The sequence below is a fragment of the Pseudogymnoascus verrucosus genome (assembly GCF_001662655.1).
Source record: "Pseudogymnoascus verrucosus strain UAMH 10579 unplaced genomic scaffold scaffold_53, whole genome shotgun sequence".
Classification (NCBI taxonomy): Eukaryota; Fungi; Ascomycota; class Leotiomycetes; order Thelebolales; family Thelebolaceae; genus Pseudogymnoascus; species Pseudogymnoascus verrucosus.
Genome location: NW_017263704.1, coordinates 136,005 through 156,671, shown reverse-complemented (window position 1 = coordinate 156,671; position 20,667 = coordinate 136,005). Strand labels below are relative to the sequence as shown.

Here is a 20,667-nt window from a genome sequence, read left to right as displayed (position 1 = left end):
GCGCGCGCGCGACGACGAGATTACCCCCCCACCGCCATCACATGTTCCAGGCGCTTACCTCCGAGTCTCCGGGTCTCCCACTCCCTACCTCCCCACCTACTGCGCTCCCCACCCCACCTACGTATCTGTCTCGCCCGCCCCGGCCCCGTCTCCTTGTCCAAATTGCAATATGCGCGGAGCGCGGTCACGGCAAAGCTGTCAGGCAGGCCAAATTCCATTGCACGAGATAGTGGGCCGAAGTCGTGATTTAGCTGCCCTTTTTTCTCCCTCGGTCCTCGCCTATGGTCCAGGCGCGCTGAAACAGCTACGAGGGGGCCCTTATCTCCGTACATTAATTCGGCATCCCCGTTCGGTTCGCCACTTGTGGCGGAGGCGGCGGCGAGATAATATGCGATTGGGAAGTGTTAACTCCGTTACTGGATATTTTGTAGCGCCGAGAGGGGCGCGCCGGAACTCCTATCTGCTCTATCTCTATCTACCCCATACCCATAAAAATCTCCATTCCTGTTGAGAGAGACGTAAGCCTGGGAGGGAGAGATAACGTGCGTTGCCGAGGTCTCCCGCGGATACGAGGCGATCGGGAAATTGGACGTGTGTCTGTGTGTGTGTGTGTGGTTAGTTCCCCAGCCAACGGTTTTCAAGTACAATGTAGAAGACGGGATCAACGGCGGGCCAAGTTCCTTGGTTCTGTGACTTGTTCTGGATGCAGCGGGTGGTGTTCTACGGGCTTTTTCTTGGGAGCTTGGGAGGCGGTGCTTGGGGTGCTTGGGGTGCTTGGTTGTTTTTGTGGTTTCTTTGTGGCTGCAGATGGCTTTGGGAGGCGTGGTACAGAGTTGGGGGGGGTTGTGTGTGTGGCGTTCATGTGCCGTGTTGATGTGGCTTGGTGGGTGGTGTGGCTGATGTGTTTCTTTCAGAGGACGTTATAATCATTGTAGCGTAAACCAGTAGATCTCTCTAAAGGGCTTTTTTTATCGTGGGGGAGATTGGAAATGCAGTAAGTCTGTATTGACTGGCCCTGGTTTGGCTGGGGGGAAGTATTTAGAAACGATACCCTTACATGCGTACAGAGAGCTAACTTGGCGCCTTGAGGGGAATGGAATCAAGAGTGAGAAACACCGCTTTCAATCCAATCGTGGATAAGAAGGGTAAATTAAGTCACAACCATTCCGCTGGCTCTATCTATTGGTATCGTCATTAGTAATTACATCTTCGGTGGAACTGTAACAATGCGCCTTTATGTCCTACTCAATTTGCACAGCTCACTCATTCGAAAACAGGCCATCTGTCAAGCATATTCTTACAAATATGTCTGTTCTTTGAGTAGCAGTTTACGTCGCGCCACCTATTATTGTCCTTGGCTCTGACGGAAAATACCAAGAAGGCCGGGTTTGGTCTTCGATTTCATGGACTCTGATGTACTCCTCGGCGGAAGCTGTCCACGTTGTTACTCCGATCACGAAGCAGCAAACCCTCGAGTTGATAGAATGGATTAAGAAGATTGCACTAGATCGTAAGCTTCCATACGTCTACATTGCCCACGCTCGTGGGGGACTGCAGCCACACTACCATTAATTCATACATAGTCAGGGGCCTTACTCCTCTAAGAACGATCTCTTTAGGCAATAGAATGGCTTCTTCCCTAAGTCTGAAATTAACAATGATAGCTGTAGAGTGAAGGAACTTAGATCTAGGCCATTAATTGCATTACTATATAAAAAATCTATTCTTAAATTACCTAGGTCTTCACTAATCATGATATTCTCTTAGAGGAATAAAAGTAGAAATATGTATAATTTTTTTTAAAAAGTAACAATATTACAAACCAAGTTAATAATGATGCTATAATTATTAAGTATAGCAAGCAGCGTGATTTTAGTAAAATAATTAAAATAATTCAGTTCTACGTTAAGCACATGCTAAATGGGCTTTTTTCCCTAGGTAGGAGGCTGTTCTTTGCTTGCTTTCTAACAAGCCATTTTTATTGCCTATAGAGATTTCTAGCTACATGTTTTCTTAAGTCTTCCATGTTATAGCTAGTACGTAGTAATCTCCCTTTCAATACGGAACTGGCTCATTCGTCTCAATCCACTGTTTCAAAACCTCCGGGTGATCCATAGGGGGAATCATGCCATTGATCCTCCAATTATCACGAGGGTGGTCGTAGACGTTGAACTCCCACTTCATGCACTTCTCTCCCAGAACCGGCCGCATAATCCCATCCACCCTATCAACGAACATCAAGCGCGCCTCCTCGGATTGTGGTTTTCGAGCTGCGTGATCGATGTGGAAGAAGACCGAGTTGTGGTTGGCTTTGCCACCAGCGTAGAAGCCGCCGACGGAGTGCTCGTGGAAGAAGACGTTAACCCAGAACGCGGGGAGTCCCAGGTCGGTATACAGTTGGGTTACTTTTTCGGCGATTTGGTCCTTGTCGTCGCGCGAAATGGCGCCGGCGGGGTAGTGAATGGTCCAGCGGGGCATTTTGAGATGGTCGTCTCGTGGTGTAATGGATTGAGGCTTGGTGTGGGAAATAGACGTGCGTCTTGAAGATGGTTTGATCGGTTTGAAGCACGACTGATTTGGCAAACCAGACATCTTCATTTATATCTAGAAGCTCAAAATACAATATAAGGAGTCAAGCTCGGCTTCGATGATTACTGATCTAGGCGTAGCCGGCTACCTGAAGCTACCCCACGGCTACCCCGCGACTACCCCGCGAACGAGTGATTCAATTGCCTGTAGTGATAATCTCTCCTCACTTAGCTCACAATCCAATATCTAATATAGTAGAGTGAAGCTCGGCTCCGATGATTACTGATATTAGTTGTAAGCCCACCTCGGCTTGAAGTGTAAAGAAAGTGAAATACATGATGATATATTATATCTCAAACCACGTACTTAAGATGCAACACCCACCAAGCCACTCTTCTCGATCCAACAATCACTTTCCTTGACCCTAAGATGACTTCCATACTTCGTGCAGACGTTCACGTCTCAAGCAGACTTCCGCTCGCCATCACGCGAATGGGCGAGTCGAGCGCATTCTCTCCAATCTCCTGCACACTGATCCATGGCGACCGCGAAGCCGTTCTCGTCGACACACCGCTCTCCATCTCTCAGACGGAATCTCTCATCAAATGGATCGAAAATGTCATGCCAAACAAGGAGCTAGCTTATGTCTATATTACGCATGGCCATGGTGATCATTGGTTTGGAATTCCACTTCTCAAGAAGCGGTGGCCGAATCTCAAAGCTGTCGCTACCAAGGCGACTGTCGAACATATGAAGCGCCAATTAACCCCGGAGTATTTGGATAACCGCTGGCTCAAAATGTTCCCCGGAGGCCAGATCTTTCAACCGCAAGAGGTGGCCCAGCCGATGGAGACTGATACATTCATGATCGAGGGTCACACTTTCCGTGCTATCGAGGTAGGACACACAGACACTGTTGATACTACTATATTACACGTTCCCGACATCCATCTCGTCGTTGCAGGAGATGTAGTTTATGGCGACGTTCACCAGTTTTTCGGCGAAGCAAACACCACAGCTAAACGGGAAGAATGGTTGAGAGCAATTGAGACCATCGAGTCCTTGAATCCGCACACGGTAGTCGCGGGACACAAACGGGAGGGTTCTGTCGATGGGATATATAATATAGCGGCAACTAAGGAATACATCCGAGCATTCGAGAGTGCGACGAAGACGTGCAAGAGTGCGGAAGAATTATACGAGCACATGCAGCAGTTGTATCCCAACCGCATCAATCCTCATGCGATTTTAGCCGGAGCTACCGCTGCTTTCAAGGACGAGGCTTCTAAATAATGTAGAAGCATTTGTTCATCCACCTGCTGATCTCTCCTTCTGTCCGTGACGAATAATTACAAGCGTGGACTCCTGATATAACCAAGGGATGTAAATGGAAAGTTAATACAAGCCTCCTAGCCCTACGAACTTTTAGGCACTCAAGTGTAGAAATTATTTTAGGATACTAGATATGAAAATGGTAATATGAAATGTTTTAAATTACCCTATAAAGTGCTCTACTATCATGAAATCATCGCCTGCAGAATACTGTCATTGCGGCATTTTCTGTTGTAGCTTTCGCAGCACATTTATTCATAAGCAGAGCATTATCTCTGCTTGGGAGAGAATGAGGCGGCGACGAGATAATTAACATACACATCCCCATAATTTTACGTGACACAAGTAATCTTACAACAATAAGGGTATCACCTTGAACCAGCCAAGATCATCCAAACACCGCCTCACAACACACCCTCGTCGACACTCTCCGCAAACCACGGATGCTCCAGCGCCTGCGCCGCCGTGATCCTCCCCGCCGGATCCAAAACCGTCATCTTGCCGACCAGATCCCGGAACCCAGCATCAACAAAATGCCATGTCGCAAACGGTTTCCTGGGTTCCGCCGCGTTGAAGGTGCCCGCGAGGGTGATGAGACGCTCAAAGAATGGGTTTTCCTCGCCGATCCATTGTAACAGGCCCTGGAAGCCATCTTCTTCGCCGAAGAAGGATATATGGCGTCTGAGGATGTAGCGCCACGAGTTGCTGGCGGCTAGCTCGGAGTCGCTGACGCGGAAAAACATGTTGTTTAGCATCACGAAGATACACTGGATGATGCGTGAGCTCTTTCGGGAAAGTCGGATGAAAGGTAAGGATATACGTACCACGATTCCGAAGGAGAAGATGTCAGATGGGGTGCCTTGGGCGGCGCGGCGGGCCCAGGACTCGGGACTCCTCCACAACTGGTTGCCGCAGAGCCCGTCCCTTAGGTATTTCCCGAGGGGGAGAATGAGCGCATCCTCCAGGTCCGAGATCTGGACTTTCGTAACGCTGAAAGTGTCACCTGTCTTCTCATAATCCAAGAGAATGTTGTTTGGCTTTATATCTGTCGATAATAGTTAGCGCGTGAATGCAATGGACTCCACCAAGGAAATATACGGGAATATGCCGAACCTACCATTGTGAGCAATGTTTTTCTCATGAAGAGCAGCCAGACCAGCAAGAGCACTCTTCAGCATGCCCTTCCTCGTCGCTACAGATAAGCTCTTCTGGCTGAACTGAAGAAAGTTGGTTTCCAAAAATGGATAGATGGACAACTCAGGGTTGGGAAGGCCATCTACCACGGTTCGCAAGTTGGGACACGAGGCCACGGACTTCTGCAAGTCTTGTTGATACTCATATTCGCCTGGTATCATATTTTTGATAACAAAGCTCTGTCCTTCAGCGCTTGTTCTTGTCAGCACTGTGTGACGGCTCCTGATCACGAGATTTGGGTCATACCTGGCGCGGTAGACACATAGCAATGGATCCCGCCGTTCAGCAAGCACCCCATATATAGTGTAAGTTCGCCCTGACTGGCCACGGAGTGTTGCGCCTTGTGTGAAAGGCTCCTTGGGCACTGGGACCTGAGATGATATGGTTCGACGTGAAGACGCGACATGATTCTGCAAACGCCAATTCCCGGGAACTAGAATGGCCCATGGGGAAGTGCGTGCAATTATTCGACGTGTACAAAAAGAAGTTACGGGTTGTAAGATAAGGTACCATGTTGATATGCTGCAATTAAACACGTTCGTTGGCCTGCATATGAGGCATTTAGGAACGCTGTAATATGTGACAAACAGACTAGGATAATGAGAGTAAATTAAAAAGAAATACTGCCTTGGGCTCTATATAATATTTAGAGTTACTCGAGTATTATTATCCAAGAAGAGTGACTGTCGTGACATATTCGAGTGCTAACAGCCTTATGGGATAAGTTCGTCGTCACTGCCCGAGCTTAAGTTCCCCACCCAGAAGATATTCCGGCCCGCTCGAGGCACGCCGCAGAAGCGAAATAAGCTTGGTGGGGTAGTTGGGACCGCAAAATTCTTTTGCCCTGAACTCGTCACGATTGGCGATCCGACGACGACGTGCGCAAAAACATTCGAACTGCGACATACACAACCTATTGAGCTTCAGATCGAGAAGCAACACTGTATGTAACATTCTGTGTCCCCAGTTACTGTCCGCTGTTGTCGCGCCCACAGTTACCCTCACATGGATTGACTGACATATTTAACGCTTCAGAATTTTAGCCTTCTTTCCGACCTTGGCGGTGCGCAACGATCTTGGGTGCTTCAACATTATTAAAACACCCTACCAGCCATATGCGCTGAATATATATCTATACCCGAAATTACCCAGTGCTCAAAGTGAGCCTTATCTCGACATCAGAGCCGACTCAGCTACGTCTTGCCTGGCGGTTGACCGAGCTTGTATAACGATTTTACCCCGCCATCAAGAGCCCCCGTTCTATGAGCACCAGGGTCCTCCTGCGATTCCTCTCCAAGCCCGCAAAGTATGTTATAGCTTCCTTCCCAAATACACAGTACTGCCCGATGCTGCGAATGGCTGCATGCGGCGCTGCGACTACTACTGTCAGCGCCCAACCAATCGAGACATCCGACACTCTCCGTTATCGCGTGCCTCACAGCAGCTTCGCACAAGACCCTATAGGTGTCGAGAGATTGCTAACATATCATACGAAGGCCTAGATAACGCAAGCCAAACCCCAATTCGAACAGCAAGACTTCACTTTAGAAGCTGTTCTGATAGACCCGATACTCCAACCCAGTATCGGACTACAGAACTAGCGGCGCAACCAGCGACCATTCCATCCTCAATACTCTGCCACATTGCTGAGTGCACCCGCCCTCCTTAACGTCTATTCAGGAGACGTTTTCACAAATACCCACTTGCTGCTGGCTCCGCCAGCACTCACCCGACACCCACGGTTCTGTGGGCCTATACTACTCAAGCGGACACCGCAGGGTTCGTTTGAGCGGTAGATAGTGCTCCACAGTGCTTGTTCAGCACATAATATCCTATAACCAGTTCGATCTTGCTGAGAGCCTGTCGGTTCCAACACACAGCGGCGATGGTAGATATTCCTCGTCCACCCACCAACACAGTCGCAGTATCGGAAGGTACACCGCAACTGACCATCAACCATGATGCTGTTGTCGATCTAGACTCTAGCAATGCATTTGAAGGCCCAGAAAAGTTGCTTGAAGTCTGGTTTGCTCCTTCGGCGGACACTCTTCCGCCAGGAGCACACAGGGATGGATTGAAAGCCGTGTCACCAGAAGTATGGAAGGAGATGCTCGATGTTGTGAACTGCAAGGTTCTCTCAATCGTCGAATCCGACCATGTCGATGCATACCTTCTTTCCGAGTCGAGCATGTTCGTGTTCAGCCACAAGCTCATCCTGAAGACATGCGGCACAACAACTCTTCTCTGGGGGCTCCCTCACATTTTGGATATTGCCGCTGCCAAAGCCGGATTCGCCCACCACCGCGGCAGCAACGTCAAGGGAACAGAGACGGCGGCAACGCCCTACCGCGTGTTCTACAGCCGGAAGAACTTCCTATTCCCCGATCGCCAGCGCGGACCCCATCGCAGCTGGAACGACGAGGTCACGTACCTCGACAAGATGTTCTGGGGCGGAAGCGCATACATGGTCGGCAAGATGAACGGGGACCACTGGTACCTCTACCTCACGAGCCCAAACACCGACATCACCCCACCCCGGACTCCCGAATCTGAAAAGGCCACGGAGACGAAAGTCCTCAGCTTCCCCGGCGAAGAAACCCCTCGCCCCAACAACGCCACCGGCAACGACGACGAGACCCTCGAAGTCCTCATGACGGACCTCGACGTCGAAAAAGCCAAACAATTCTACCTCGAAAACGCCAGCGCCCTCGCCGAGAGCAACTTCCACAAGCAGCAAAAACTCGCCAACCAAGAGAGCACCCCCGATGCCCTCCCAATCCCCTCGGAACTCACAACCGAAGGCCACGCCCTCGGCACCGTCGTCTCCGAGTCCTGCGGCCTCTCAGCCCTCTACCCTCCCTCCCGCTACCCCGACGCCCGTGTCGACGCTTACCTTTTCACTCCCTGCGGATTCAGTGCCAACGGTGTCATTCCTGCGCCTGATGCGCCAGGCGTGGGGGCGGCGACGCATTACTTCACTGTGCACGTGACGCCGGAGCCGCAGTGCTCGTATGCGAGCTTCGAGACGAATGTGCCTGGGCAGCAGACAGGTGGGGAGACAGCAGAGGTGATTGAGCATGTTGTTGGGATTTTTGCGCCGGGGAGGTTCAGTGTTACGTTGTTTGAGGGGAAGGAGTGTGAAGGGGATCTGAAGGCGTTGGATGAGAGGGTTGAGGGTGTTGCTGTGGTGGGGGGTGGGAATGGGGTTGTGAATGGAGAGGTGAAGGGGAAGAGGAGGGGGAGAATGGATGCGATTAGAGGGTATAGACGGGTGGAGAGGATTGTGCATGAGTTTGATGGGTATGATCTCGTCTTCCACTACTACGAGAGGGATGATTGGAAGGGAGGCGCCCCGGTGGTGGGGGAGGTGATGTAGGTGGCATTGGCGGATGAGAATATCTACGTAGCAGAGCTGGACACGTCGTCCTGGCTGGAGATGGGCGGATTCAGCATTTACGCTGATCCTCAAGAGGCGGTGGGTGAGATGGCAGCAGCAGCATTTTTTTTAGTTTTTTAGAAAAAACGGTGGAGGGTGATGGGGGGGCGTGTTACCACCTCTTGGTTCATAGCATTCGTAGCTGGCTTGGAGGTGCATAATGTTACACATGACTGGATGATGGCTGCTTATGTGCTTCGCCACGGCCGGTCGGGGGCGTGGCGACCTGATTATGATGCAGTGGGTGCTGTTGGTGCAGACCGGTGATGTGAGGCGGATGGTGTACGATGAGGGATTCAATCAATGGCATAGCCATAGCCATCGCGCTCAACTCCCTCCAACCTTACCATCCGTCCGATCAAGACCCTCCCTTATCTTTGGGATACCTCTATTGAAACCCATCCTGCCGCCCACATTGAAACACCGAGCTCCCCCATCCCCAATCCGTCGCACGACACCAGGTGAGCGAGTCAGGGAGTACAGCGCTGCAGAGAGACGGAGGAGCCAACGACCACGACATACGCTGCTGCAGAGATATGGCCGAGCCAACAGTCACGACATCCTCGCTGAATTTCTTCACATGTCGTGTTTAAGGACGTGATTCGGCCGCCGATGCATTGGTAAAGGGGGGGCCGCCAGTGTGACGGCCACCCGCGAGGGGCATGAAGGGTGGATGTGTGGGTGGGTTGGTGGGTAAGAGGCTAGCTGAAGAGTTGGCGTGCGTGGTGGAGGAGCTGTGCTGTGCAGTAATTGTTGGTGAAAGATAGTAGATAATTGACAATTTACGACAGCTCTGATGGAGAACTGGAGATTGGCATCTAACACATTCGCCGTTTGCGTCAGGGGGAGTCAAACAGTTTTGTTCATCTGGTAATTTTAGTGAGTCGTGGTGGTGATGAGACACGGCGGCGGTGGGGACGTCCCGAAGCGGCACCCGGAAGGGAACGAACCCTTCACGTAGAAGTTTGGTCGTGAGCGCGCCGTGCCGCGTTGAAGTGGGAAGAGCGAGAGTGAAGGGATGACGGCGGCCATTGAATTGAACAACCTCACGTAGTAAAACTCTCTCCTGCTTCTTCTTCTTCTTACTCCTACATATGCTCCAGTTTCATCGCGTACAAAAAGGCCACGGATACTGGATTTCCGTGCGCATATCTATACCATCTATACCATACTAGACCACTCTATATAAAAAACTCAAACCCAATCCCCAATCGCCCCCACCTCTTTCGCGCCGTGGTCGCGTTGGTTAATTGAAATTCGGTCCATCCGGTCCCCTATAACGCGTCGCTCGGCCGCTCCTTCCTTCGCGACGTTACAGCCGTAGCACCGCCTTGTACCGCCAGAAACACCGCCTAGCACCAAACGAGCGTCTTCCCCACGCACCGAGCCACTTACACCACTCAGCGCCCGTGGAGTCCCCGTCCGTCTCCGACTCCTAAATTGCGCTGATGCACGGCTTCTGCACGTCGTTCCTGCTCTGCCTTGGTTAAGTCCAGGTAGGTGCAGGTAAGTGCAGGTACCTTACCTATAGTGTGCCAATAGACCACTTTAGCTGTGAGGAAACTTTCTCCCGTGCGTGCGTCGGCGGGTAAGCTGCCGCGACTTCATTGGTAAGGACGCGTCGAACACGCTCTCCAGCTCTCCAACGCGATCAGGGAAAAGAGGGCTAATTTCTTCTAACCCAGACATCAGCCAGACACCAAGACGCTGCTTTGAGCGTGCTGAGGCAGAGCGACGCGAGACATACCCCCTCTTCTCTCCTTCCTTGGTACAAAGCACGAACACTGTACGGTGGAACCAGTATACTTCCTGTGTGAGGGGCCGCAATAATAGGTGACAATCCCCCCAACTCTTGTTCTTCTTCTCCTCACTTCATCAATCATTACACTCATTCATCTTGTGTTGTGGTCGTGGATTGATATACTCGGATTGTTTGTTGACAAGAACAACAGCCAGCAATAACACACATACAATCAATATCTTGTCCATCGAACTTGTTCGTCCTGTCGTTACACTTGAATCCGTCAATCAATCCTTCGTGATGGCTTCTACACTCTACCAACCCGCCGTCGGTGCTGTCCGCCAGCCCTTCGCACCCCTCAACAGCTCGCGTCTCCAGACTCTTACGAGCCTCAAGAACCGCCAAAATGGTAATTCCCTCCTCTCCCCACGCCCACTCTGCCTTCACCGCATCTAACACCCCAAAAGCCCTCCCCCAATCCCTCGCCTCCTCCACAAAACGCAAGGCAGCTTCCTACGACGATGACATCGACGCCGAGAACATCGACCCCACCCTCTCCACCAAGCGCTCCAAAGGCAGCAGCGACTCCTCCATCTCCAAACCCTCCGCCTTCATCCTCACCACAAAATCCCCTCTCGAATACAACACCCCCGCCTCGCCCACCACACGCACAACCCTAACCCCCAAATCCCCCGCCCGCTTCCACACCTCCTCCCCCCACCCCGCCCTCTCGACCCCAGCCGGGCGCTCGCCGACACGGAAACGCATCGGGCTTCTCAACCGCCGCAAGACTGGCTCCGCGGGGTTCACTCGCGTCGACCCACCTAACTTCTCGTCATCCGCGTCGTCATCGTCCCTCCCATTCTCCCTCGCCACAGCACTTAGCGGCACAACACCCCTCTCGCGTCCTACACTCCCGCCGCTGGCGAGGCCATCTTACAAGCCGAGCTGGGAATTCGCGATCCATGAGGACACGCAGGAGGAGACCCTGACGAACTTGATGGAGCACAGCACGTACACCCTGGACATCAGCAGTGATGAGGAGAGCGCTACGCGTCCCCGCGACGAGGGGAGGGGAAAGGAGAACGTCCCCCCCACCGAGGAGGAGGGAGTTGCACCTCGCCCACAGCAGGTTTCGGCACAGGGTGTTGAGGGGAAGACACGCCTTGGACGTCGTAAGAGGGAGGAGAGCGAGATCGAGGTCGATAGACAGGTGTTGGGCGAGGTCCCGATCGGGGATCTGTATGCGGAGGATGCGGCGGGCGAGGTTATTGTGCCGGCTGATGATGTGGTTGAGCTTGGGCCGTCGCCGTTGAGCGCGCCGGAGTTTCAGTTCAGCTCTAGTATTGTGGTGGAAGAGGAGGTTGTCGAGGAGAAGAAGGAGGAGGTGGATGTTGTGGCTGCTGCGGAGGAGCTCATGACTGAGGTGCTGGCGCCTCAGTCGGCGGCGCTGCTGGAGCCTATTGAGAAGGCTGAGGAGGGGTGGTCGGTGTGGGAGAGTGGGAGTGTTGGTGGTGATGAGTAAGGGTGTGTCTGTCTGTTGCGGGTTGGGATAACCTTGGCCTCCGTCCTCGGGGTCTAGGATGGAGGGTGGGTGGTATATATTGTCTGGCGTTTTTGTTTTTGGGGTTTGGGTATACCAAGGCGGGCGTTTTAAGTTTTTACTTTTTGATCTGGCTTTGATCTTGGGGGATGCAAATGTATGTTGCTGTTGCTGTTATTTGTTGTTGTTTTTTGTGCTCGAAGATGTGTTTGCTCTGATTTGACTTGCTGTACTTTGCTGTACTTTGTGCTGTCCTGGCTTTTTGTCTAATCTTCCCTGGCATATAGCTTAAAATTGAAGTGCTTTTTTGAGGAGATTGATCTGTATCGAGTCGAGTGATGAATAAATGGGTGCACCTTGTCCCTGAAAATAAACAAATGCACTTCCGTCAAGCACCCATCTGATACGTAAAGCAAAGCTTGTCGAAAGCCCAAAACAGGATGTATATACGTAAATTCTCGTCCCTCGCCTCATAATGCCTTCTCTCTTTTAACGCCATAAACTCCCCACAAGCCCACATAACACCCCTATACCTCCTCCTTCCCCTTCCCCTTCCCAACACTCAACCCCTCAACCGCCTCCTTCAACCCCTCCATCCCCTCCACGCCCTCGCCCTCCGCACCCTCCGCACCCATCTCCTCATCCCCCTCCCCCCCCGCCGCCTCCCCCAACTCCTCCAACCCCTCCCCCCCCTCCTTCAACATCCAATCCACCGCCTCCTTCCTATCATTCACCTCCGCCTCATAGATGGCGTCATGTCCGACTCCATTCTGTATATACGGATCCGCGCCTGCCTCGACGAGGACCTGGACGGCGGAGAGGTGGCCGTTGAGCGCTGCCCAGTGGAGGGGGGTGTTGCCGGCGGAGTTGCGGGTGTTGAGGAGGGTGGGGAGGGTGGTGGTGGAGGAGAGGGTTGTGAGGAGGTGTTTGAGAATTTCTGTGGGGGGGTGTTAGCTGTGTGTTCATCTCATCCTTCAAACCTCCGTCATCCACCATCTATCCTAGTCTCCGGGCAAGACCAAAACACCGACGACGGGGGCAGAGCAGGGGAAGGGGAGAAGACTAACCACTATGCCCATTCGCAGCCGCCATATGCAACACCCCATTCCCCGACTCCCCATCCACAGCCACCGCCAGAACCTCCTCAACCTCACACCCCTCACGCTTGCAGAGCGCCTCGATCGACTCGCGGAAATCCGCCAGCTCGCCCGCGCGCGCAAAGTAGATCAGGTCATCGGTTTCGTCTTCGGAGAGGGTGGGCGCCATTGCGTATGTCTGAGGGGTTGTCTGTTTTGTTTATAGAGGTAGGGGGAGGAGAAAGTAGGTTGGAAAGATGCTCGCGGGAGGTTTCGCGGGGTTGCTAGTGGGGTTTTTTTTGGTGGTGGGTTTGGTATTTATTTTTTGGGGGACTGCTTATCGCTTATCGGGAGGGATTCAGGGGCGGGGATTGTTGATGGGAGGAACATGGAAAATGCAGTAAAGTATGTATGAAGTTTGATATTTGTTATATTTAATTATATATATTGGTTTGGTAGTATGTTACATATGTTCATTTAAAGCGCCAAATATCCTTGTTGGCCTCAACTAAATACCCTAGGAGTGAGTCCTGCGCGGATAGCTTCTCCCTCGACACCATAACTACTACTTCTGAGGTCCACCACATCAACGAAGCATATATGAGAGGTCCGGTAGACCGTTAATAATGTCCCTAACAATCTTATCCTGTTCCAATTCCGCCTTGGACTTCCGGCCAGCAGCTAGAGCAGATGGAATCTGTGGCGATGTGGATTCGCCCGACTTCGTATTCAATGCCTGAGTAGCATGCCTTGCCACAGGAGTGGGTTTCGATGCAAATGGAAGTGGCTTCGATGCATACGATGGCGGCTTGGATGCTGGTACGCTCGTAGGCGCAGTACTTGGAGACTCAAAAAAGGAGAAGTCTGCGTTTGCCCAGGGATCTCCAGAGCTAGACGTCAACTTCGACAGATCCCCTAGACTTGATCTATTTGATGCTTTTGGAACGAAATCGTCCATGTCAAACGGTTTAGGAGGGGTAGACCCGTTGGCTTGGTTTCCGAGTGAGGAATTCCTGAAGTGTTTCCTGACGTGATTGTTGCTCATACCAACATGACTCAAGTGCGGTGTAGTCGTTGACGGCGCGTTGACTTGAATTGGAGATGGAAAGCCAGGAAGGCTTGGGAAGTTTGGAGTAGCAGGGGACGCCACCATCTCGCCCCATTCGTCGTCGTCATCATTTGATTTTGGAATAACGTCCTTATGTTGTTCGGGTGCAGGCGGCGCAGCTGGTTTAGGTTTTAACGGCTCTATTGGAACGGGCACAGGGCTGGGCGATTCAAACGCCTTCGAAATAGGGGGCATAACTGGCTCCTGGCGGAAACTCTCAGAATGAGATTCGCTGGATGCCGAGGTAATGGCCGTAGCTACGTCAGGAGATGCAGGTTGCGCAGCGCTCCAACTGAAACGCGGGCTCTGTTCCACTGGTGAACTCACGATGCTCTTGATAGAGCCCACGGAGCTCTTTTGCCGTTTGTGGACAGGCTTGACATCGGGTGCAGACTGTCGGGGAGGTGAAATAGGCAAGGCTGGTTGTCTTGCCTTACTAGACTGCGAGGCTTTGCGAGCTATATGGAGGGCTTCGGTATTTGGAGCTTGTCCGGGCTTACCCCAGCTGAACATCGCTTCGACCCTCCCGACTCCACCAAGAGCCATGCCAGAACCTAGGCGACCCTCCTCCATCCATTTGTGCACTATATCAAGTGTCTTTTCTCGAACCTTGGAATCCTGCCAGCCCATTCTCACATAGGCATCATCGTCCCCAGAATTGTGTTTTCGCATCGTCCCGTATCGAGATATTCGATACCATACCTTTCGCTGCTCGACTGTTAACAGCGAGTCAGTTATCGGGATATCAACATCTGACGGCCCATAATTGGTAGACTCTGGCAATGCCTCTTTGTCCGAATAGAGCTGATCCACAATAGACTTGTCGATGTCAAATTTTATCGACCCGCGTTCAAAAGTCCTTCGCTCTTCTGGTCGTGAAATAATAGCCTTTTCTGGAGTCTTTGACGACTGCACTGGAGTCGGAGCATCCGTCGAAACTTCTGGCTCGTCAGAATCTGCACTAGCACTGACAAAGGAGACACCGTCCTCAAAATCGCCAAACTCGTCTTCCGTTTCTGCGGGAGAAGGTTCCTCGAGCGTCGACTCTGATGAAGCCAAAGGCAAATCTTCATTGCTGCGACCATCGGGGGTGCTTGGAGATTCTACAGCTAAGCCATCGAATAGCTGAACTAACTCCTTGACCTTTGAAGTGTCTTTAGTTCCAACCGTTATGGGGTTTGATTCGCCATCAGGTGGCGTATGTGGAGAGCCATTGATCTCTTCATGGTGGTGGCTATGTTCCGAGAGTGACAAGGACGGCCGAGAAGACTGGGTCGCATCCTTATCTGGGGTCTCTGAGCCTGGAGGCTGGGGGATGTTATCCCCTGCATCGGACTCTTTATGGCCGGGTGATTCTATAACGGGGGATTTATTGCCACTATCTGGGGACGGAAATGTTTCGGGTTGGATAGAGTCCTTGACGGGGGGCTCAAGCTGGTGTTCTTCTTGTGGAGGAACATCATCTGCGATCTTGCCAAGCTCCTGGCGGGAGTGGTATGGGTCCGCATCGATCTTTTTAGCTGGCTCTTGAGCTTGTTGTGTCAAATTCGGCGATAGCTCCGCTTCTGTTTGAACATCTGCTTGTGCCCAGGGGTCGTCAAAACTCTGTTCTCCTCTTCCTCTTTGTAGATCTTGTTTTGGAGATTCTCCTGCCTCATGTGAGAGCGGGACCCAGGGCGATCCAGCCCCCGTCGTAGCCGCCTCATCCCTCCTAAGAGGCTCGCGTGCGTTGCTCTGATGGTAGCTCCAGCCCTCATCCGCATTCTGTATTATCGACGTGCGCTGTGACTGGACTACATTATCAAGATTCGCCGACCACTCTTCATCATCCCCATCATCATCCCAAGGCGATCTTGGCCCCGAGTCGAACGGGAGCTCCTTTTGCGTAGCTATCACAATCGGCTTCGGCCTCGCCTCATCTAATTTCTTAGCTGTCCCTGGCGCCTCATCTGCCCATGGCGAGCCCCAGGGATCATCCATTGCGGCTCGAAGGTAAGCGCGACTTTCATCGTGACCCGAGCTTGCGAATTGTTGCTCGGATGGCAAAACCACAGCGCCTGGCAGTTACCTGGATTTGAAATTTGGGGGCGGCTGCAGGATGCGCGTCTACCTACGTCGATAGTCGATGATGCAGGGGTGCTGCTCGGAACATCCGGAAGCCGCAAAAACGTGGTGCCGATCGGGTGGGGCCGCGGACGTTGCTTGCTAATCTGCAGCAAGGTATCGATAACATAAACCCCAGGGTCTCTGAATTTATTTCTATGGATCACCATGATATGACTGAACGTCAAATAATATAACAGAGGATTTCTGGCGAGAACAGCGGCATAATACACAATGTCTCTAGACAAGATTAAAAATATTGTCCTTGTAAGTTACATTTATCACCAAAATGGATCCAAGAACCCCACTAAACTGTTGTGTTACAGGTCCTCTCAGGCAAAGGAGGGGTTGGCAAATCCTCGATCACAACTCAACTTGCGCTCTCCCTCTCCCTCGCCGGACACTCTGTCGGAGTACTAGATATCGATCTTACCGGCCCATCTATACCCCGCCTATTCGGCATCGAGTCCGCGAAAGTCACACAAGCCCCAGGCGGATGGGTACCAGTCCCAGTCCACGCCGCGGACCCTGAGGCCGGCATCGGCGAGCTGCGATGTATGAGCTTGGGCTTCCTACTCAGAGAAAGAGGTGATGCAGTCGTATGGAGAGGGCCGAAGAAGACGGCTATGGTGCGCCAGTTTTTGACCGATGTGCTGTGGGGCGAGGTTGACTACCTCTTGATCGACACGCCACCCGGAACTTCTGATGAGCATATAAGCTTGGCGGAGACACTGATGAAGGATGCAGCGCCGGGACAAGTCAAGGGGGCTGTTGTTGTCACCACTCCACAAGCTGTGGCCACAGCGGATGTGAAGAAGGAGCTAAACTTCTGCGTGAAGACGGCGATCAACGTGATTGGCGTGGTGGAGAACATGAGCGGATTTGTGTGCCCCAGTTGCTCGGAATGCACAAACGTGTTCAGCTCCGGAGGCGGCGAGGTGATGGCGGAAGAATTCAACGTTAAATTCCTCGGGAGTGTTCCGATTGATCCCCAGTTTGTCATGCTGGTGGAGGCGGGCAGGACACCTTCGTATCCGGCGGGCACATCGATCAATGGCCAGGCTATGGAGAGCGCAGATGGGCAACCAACAAATAATGAGACTAAAGAGTCGGGGCAGCTGGTTGCGAAGTACCCGAAATGCTCGCTATCCCCAATCTTTAAGGATATTACGGCACAGGTTATCGCGGCTTGTGAAGCGCGCTGATGGCCGTACGAGATTTGAAGTTATTGCACATAGTTATAAAGGGGCATAGCGAAGGCGTTCATGGTATAAAAATGTCGCTCTTATAGCGCAAATATAGAGCACACAGTTAAATATAGTGTCACGATTGACGATTCTCCCCTTTATCCAGAGTTAATCCAAATCTTTGAACATACAATATCTATATTCTAATTTACAATACTCGAACATCCAGACGCCAATAAATGCTCATAAAATGTATAATACACAACCGCTCCGCCTATAACAGTCCCAAAGGCTTCAGGACCTTCTCTCTCGCGACCTGGCCGGCGTATTCGCCGCCCTTCTGTAATGCCAGTGCTCCAATTATAGCGTACACGGAAGTCGTCAGAACGACATCGACACCAGATGCTCCTAGTCTCAGCGGCTATCGGGAGTTAGATTGGATTTGTTCAAGGTCATAGGGAGGTTATAATGAGGGACATACGTTTCTCGGCTTCCACCTTGTGACCTGGTCGATGCCATATGAGCGCGCGAGTTGTCCAACTCTCTGCTTGGACAACACATCCCCAAGGTCGACTGCCTGGACCTTGGCAAGGCCCTCGAGGGATGGGTGGTTGAAGGGTTCGCGGTTATAAGCATCTGTCGAAGCAGGAGGTGGTGCCTGGGACGTAAGCAGCACCGTCGTTCCCTGAAGCACAAGGATCCGTTTCCCTATAATCCCGTTAGCCCCAGTTCCCCAATCAAGCCCGCCGCCATCACCAGCCATTACGCGTGACATCACGTACCCAAGAAAGCCAGCTTATCATTAAACCCTCTCCTCCCCTGATCAAAGCTCTTATGCGTAACCGCAAGCCACTTGACCTCATCCGTGAGCGCATTCTCCCCACCCACCCCCAAAAACTTAGTATACACAGCATCCAACAGCGCCGGGTCCTCATTGACCGAAAACGCCATCTGCGGGTTCTTCACACGCGGCTGGAACGGCGCCTTCATCTTCTCAGGCGTATACGACCATCGCGGCCTCTCGCTCAGCTCCTCCGCGCGCGCGACGCTCGTGGAGAACAGCTTCTGTGCTTGTGCTGGGGCGACACGGGCGGCGAGGGAGGAGAGAGGGGCGGAGGCGCTGCAGAGGGAAGGGCGTGCGGCAATCGCCTGGAGGGAACGGAGGGGCGCTTTGGTGGCCATTGTGTGTGGTGGAAGGGGGCGGCACTCGTTTGGGTGGTTTGGGGCAGGTCGTTCCTGGTTGATGAGGGTGTGGAATTGGTGGTTGTCGAAATTCTGGAGTTTGAATTGGCACTAGGCGATTTTGGGACATGGGTGGCCGGGGCGCGTCACTTGGGGGACAACCTTATCTGGGTGAGCTCCAACAGCGGCGCCCGCGAAGAACAAAGACGGTTTTATTTCAAGCAGTTTCTTAGGAGTATGAGGTTATTTTTGGTTTATTGCTATACTTATGGCGGCGCATAATGGCTTACTTTCTGGAGGGAAGGATAGGAGAAAGTCGCTGGAGCAATTGCTGAGTGAAGCCTTGCCAAAGGACACAAGCTTCAAGGTATACCATCTATCCACGCCACCAACGTCCACTTCGGCGATCTACTCTGCTCCTCCAGGAAAGCGACCCAACAAGACATACTGCGAAAGTCATTTCCTGTCCGTGTCGATAAATTCGAATGGCAAGGCCACATCAGGTTCACCAGGCGAAGTGCTCGTCTACGCTATCGAGATCCTCATTTATTCGACCGCGCACTCCACCACGCTATTCGTATCGAAAGCCGATTCCAGCGGATATCTACACCTACTAGACCTCCCCAAAGGCAGTCCGTCACCGCTGAAGGAGATCAGCTCGGCGTTTTTGTCATACCTGGTGGAGCGACGTAGGAGGCCTGGCATCCAAACCATCGTTTCGCTGTTCGCCCGGGCGCAGGACCAATATCTATTTGCGAGGAGCATTGATAATAAAGGGAAGCATGTCTTAGATGACAGAGGCTTGGTGAAGTGGTGGTGTCGGGTGCTGAACCCGTTACTGGCCAACGAGAAAGAGGGAGGATGGCATAACATTCATGGATATCTGACAGTGCCGGGTTTGGATACGTATGAGACGAGGGCATTCCTACCACCAAAGCACGCAGAGACGAAGACATGGACGGTTGGCCACCCACTACGAGAGATCGCGCTTTTCCCGGATGCGCCTCCTCGGTGCCTCATCCCTCACTTCCCGGACGACCCAAAGTCGAGGTATCTTGACGAGTTGGATGACGAGCTTTCTGGGTCTCAGGGGAAGGATAACGGGCGGTGGAAGAGTGTGAAGGACTTGGATATGTTTTGGGAAATGATGGCTTTCCGTCAAGAATGCAGTGCGGGCCGTCTGGTGGGGTTCATATGGGTTGTCTTTGCGCCGACTCCTCCGTCGGAGTCGGCGGAAGCAGAAGACACAGCTAGCAGCCAGGCATTGACGAGTCAAGCGAGCTTTGCAAGTAGTTTCACGGAGCCAGATGATAGTCCCGTCAAATCGCAACGAACGTCTAGACTGCCGAATCGGACTGTCGAAACTCTCAAAGACGAGACCAGATCTCCATCCCGTACAAGACGCCGGAAGGCGAAGAAGGCGCCCACTCTCTCTGGACCCATTGTTTCCCGAAAACCCCGAGTTAAAGAAAACAGCAATAGCCACCAGCCATCAAGGCCCGAGAGAACGCCGTACTACATATGGCCAGCCGACAGTAGAGGACAAGTTGTGCTCGAGGAGAAAGACTACCACCGCTTCCACGAACTCCTCCTATCGCTAGACTTCGCGAATATCGAACTAGCGTGCGCAGCCACGAAGCGATGGACTGGCGAGGTCCCGGGAGGCTCTCCCGTTGAGACGCTCGGCTGGGGAACTACAGTTGTTGGCACGAAGGCTTTTGAGGCGAGAAACTTGCCGGGTCGCGATAACGTCACGACGCTGAATGTTGGGCTTGTGAGGAAGAAGAGACGGGCTGGCGATGATGGAGGGGTCTCTGCCGAGGCGCCACCTCAGGAGAGTGTGCAAGCCCCTGAAGTCAATGTTCTGGGTGCTGGGATGATTCGGAAGAAGGCAAAGCCGTGAAGGATGGTGTCGGGGCGGTTGGTGTGGGGGGTTTTTTTATAGGGCATTTACTGGTGTTTTGCAAGGCGCGGGGTAGGCGGGACCGGGGCCGGGGCAGGGAGTTAACGTTTGCAATGGTATTCTTGCCGCTCAAAAGTCTGAAGAGGGACTGTGGATGACAGCATTGATCACTGCAACTATAATTAAAGACAAGACTCTTCGTTACTGAAGGGTATAATTGTCGTAATAGTTACTTATGAATACAGCGGTGATTACAGCAACTGTAACTGAAATAAAGACTCCTAGTTACTGAGGGCTAATATTGTCATATCTGTTACTGGACAACAGGGCATC

At 52.3% G+C, this 20,667-nt stretch overlaps 10 protein-coding genes across 10 annotated transcripts; 5 read left to right on the top strand and 5 right to left on the bottom strand.

Annotated features, from left to right (window-relative positions):
• Positions 1-2,055: 2,055 nt before the first annotated feature.
• VE01_09017 (uncharacterized protein) lies at positions 2,056-2,657 on the bottom strand (the record flags this gene model as incomplete). Its single annotated transcript, XM_018278434.2, has 1 exon — positions 2,056-2,657. Exon 1 carries the CDS (start codon positions 2,596-2,598, stop codon positions 2,056-2,058), a length of 543 nt encoding a protein of 180 aa, XP_018126813.2. The 5' UTR covers positions 2,599-2,657.
• A 301-nt stretch (positions 2,658-2,958) lies between these two features.
• Positions 2,959-3,822, top strand: VE01_09016 (uncharacterized protein; the record flags this gene model as incomplete). The annotated part of the gene is made up of 1 exon (XM_018278433.1): positions 2,959-3,822. One exon carries the CDS (start codon positions 2,959-2,961, stop codon positions 3,820-3,822), a length of 864 nt encoding a protein of 287 aa, XP_018126814.1.
• Positions 3,823-4,003: 181 nt separating this feature from the next.
• On the bottom strand, positions 4,004-5,782 carry VE01_09015 (uncharacterized protein). Its single transcript, XM_018278432.2, has 4 exons — positions 5,302-5,782; positions 4,979-5,247; positions 4,686-4,906; positions 4,004-4,628 (listed from the first exon to the last, which is right to left on the bottom strand). The coding sequence occupies exons 2-4, from the start codon at positions 5,214-5,216 to the stop codon at positions 4,266-4,268; spliced, it is 822 nt and encodes a 273-aa protein (XP_018126811.1). The 5' UTR covers positions 5,217-5,247; positions 5,302-5,782; the 3' UTR covers positions 4,004-4,265.
• A 126-nt stretch (positions 5,783-5,908) lies between these two features.
• SPE2 (spermidine resistance protein) lies at positions 5,909-9,170 on the top strand. Its single transcript, XM_018278431.2, has 3 exons — positions 5,909-5,998; positions 6,091-6,361; positions 6,552-9,170. The coding sequence occupies exon 3, from the start codon at positions 6,941-6,943 to the stop codon at positions 8,429-8,431; it is 1,491 nt and encodes a 496-aa protein (XP_018126812.1). The 5' UTR covers positions 5,909-5,998; positions 6,091-6,361; positions 6,552-6,940; the 3' UTR covers positions 8,432-9,170.
• Positions 9,171-10,328: 1,158 nt separating this feature from the next.
• Positions 10,329-12,090, top strand: VE01_09013 (uncharacterized protein). The gene is made up of 2 exons (XM_018278430.2): positions 10,329-10,641; positions 10,700-12,090. Exons 1-2 carry the CDS (start codon positions 10,533-10,535, stop codon positions 11,755-11,757), a joined length of 1,167 nt encoding a protein of 388 aa, XP_018126817.1. The 5' UTR covers positions 10,329-10,532; the 3' UTR covers positions 11,758-12,090.
• Positions 12,091-12,302: 212 nt separating this feature from the next.
• VE01_09012 (uncharacterized protein) lies at positions 12,303-13,206 on the bottom strand (the record flags this gene model as incomplete). The annotated part of the gene is made up of 2 exons (XM_018278429.2): positions 12,843-13,206; positions 12,303-12,712 (listed from the first exon to the last, which is right to left on the bottom strand). Exons 1-2 carry the CDS (start codon positions 13,039-13,041, stop codon positions 12,303-12,305), a joined length of 609 nt encoding a protein of 202 aa, XP_018126818.1. The 5' UTR covers positions 13,042-13,206.
• A 57-nt stretch (positions 13,207-13,263) lies between these two features.
• VE01_09011 (uncharacterized protein) lies at positions 13,264-16,064 on the bottom strand. The gene has a single exon (XM_018278428.2). It carries the CDS (start codon positions 15,937-15,939, stop codon positions 13,438-13,440), a length of 2,502 nt encoding a protein of 833 aa, XP_018126815.1. The 5' UTR covers positions 15,940-16,064; the 3' UTR covers positions 13,264-13,437.
• A 142-nt stretch (positions 16,065-16,206) lies between these two features.
• On the top strand, positions 16,207-17,471 carry CFD1 (cytosolic Fe-S cluster assembly factor cfd1). Its single transcript, XM_018278427.2, has 2 exons — positions 16,207-16,329; positions 16,389-17,471. The coding sequence occupies exons 1-2, from the start codon at positions 16,297-16,299 to the stop codon at positions 17,265-17,267; spliced, it is 912 nt and encodes a 303-aa protein (XP_018126816.1). The 5' UTR covers positions 16,207-16,296; the 3' UTR covers positions 17,268-17,471.
• Positions 17,401-18,648, bottom strand: VE01_09009 (uncharacterized protein). Its single transcript, XM_018278426.2, has 3 exons — positions 18,032-18,648; positions 17,731-17,957; positions 17,401-17,670 (listed from the first exon to the last, which is right to left on the bottom strand). Exons 1-3 carry the CDS (start codon positions 18,429-18,431, stop codon positions 17,524-17,526), a joined length of 774 nt encoding a protein of 257 aa, XP_018126781.1. The 5' UTR covers positions 18,432-18,648; the 3' UTR covers positions 17,401-17,523.
• VE01_09008 (uncharacterized protein) lies at positions 18,622-20,627 on the top strand. The gene has a single exon (XM_018278425.2). The coding sequence runs from the start codon at positions 18,700-18,702 to the stop codon at positions 20,332-20,334; it is 1,635 nt and encodes a 544-aa protein (XP_018126780.1). The 5' UTR covers positions 18,622-18,699; the 3' UTR covers positions 20,335-20,627.
• Positions 20,628-20,667: the final 40 nt, after the last annotated feature.

Bases quoted from the DNA above. Each gene is read 5' to 3' on its own strand.
- VE01_09015 (XM_018278432.2), bottom strand. From the start codon at position 5,216: ATGATACCAGGCGAATATGAGTATCAACAAGACTTGCAGAAGTCCGTG. The intron at 4,907-4,978 runs GTAGGTTCGGCA...TATTATCGACAG, and splicing joins GAAAAACATTGCTCACAATG to ATATAAAGCCAAACAACATT. The intron at 4,629-4,685 runs GTACGTATATCC...CGCATCATCCAG, and splicing joins TCTTCTCCTTCGGAATCGTG to TGTATCTTCGTGATGCTAAA.
- SPE2 (XM_018278431.2), top strand. From the start codon at position 6,941: ATGGTAGATATTCCTCGTCCACCCACCAACACAGTCGCAGTATCGGAA.
- VE01_09013 (XM_018278430.2), top strand. From the start codon at position 10,533: ATGGCTTCTACACTCTACCAACCCGCCGTCGGTGCTGTCCGCCAGCCC. The intron at 10,642-10,699 runs GTAATTCCCTCC...ACACCCCAAAAG, and splicing joins CCTCAAGAACCGCCAAAATG to CCCTCCCCCAATCCCTCGCC.
- VE01_09011 (XM_018278428.2), bottom strand. From the start codon at position 15,939: ATGGATGATCCCTGGGGCTCGCCATGGGCAGATGAGGCGCCAGGGACA.
- CFD1 (XM_018278427.2), top strand. From the start codon at position 16,297: ATGTCTCTAGACAAGATTAAAAATATTGTCCTT. The intron at 16,330-16,388 runs GTAAGTTACATT...GTTGTGTTACAG, and splicing joins AGATTAAAAATATTGTCCTT to GTCCTCTCAGGCAAAGGAGG.
- VE01_09009 (XM_018278426.2), bottom strand. From the start codon at position 18,431: ATGGCCACCAAAGCGCCCCTCCGTTCCCTCCAGGCGATTGCCGCACGC. The intron at 17,958-18,031 runs GTACGTGATGTC...ACGGGATTATAG, and splicing joins TGATAAGCTGGCTTTCTTGG to GGAAACGGATCCTTGTGCTT. The intron at 17,671-17,730 runs GTATGTCCCTCA...AACTCCCGATAG, and splicing joins CAAGGTGGAAGCCGAGAAAC to CCGCTGAGACTAGGAGCATC.
- VE01_09008 (XM_018278425.2), top strand. From the start codon at position 18,700: ATGGCGGCGCATAATGGCTTACTTTCTGGAGGGAAGGATAGGAGAAAG.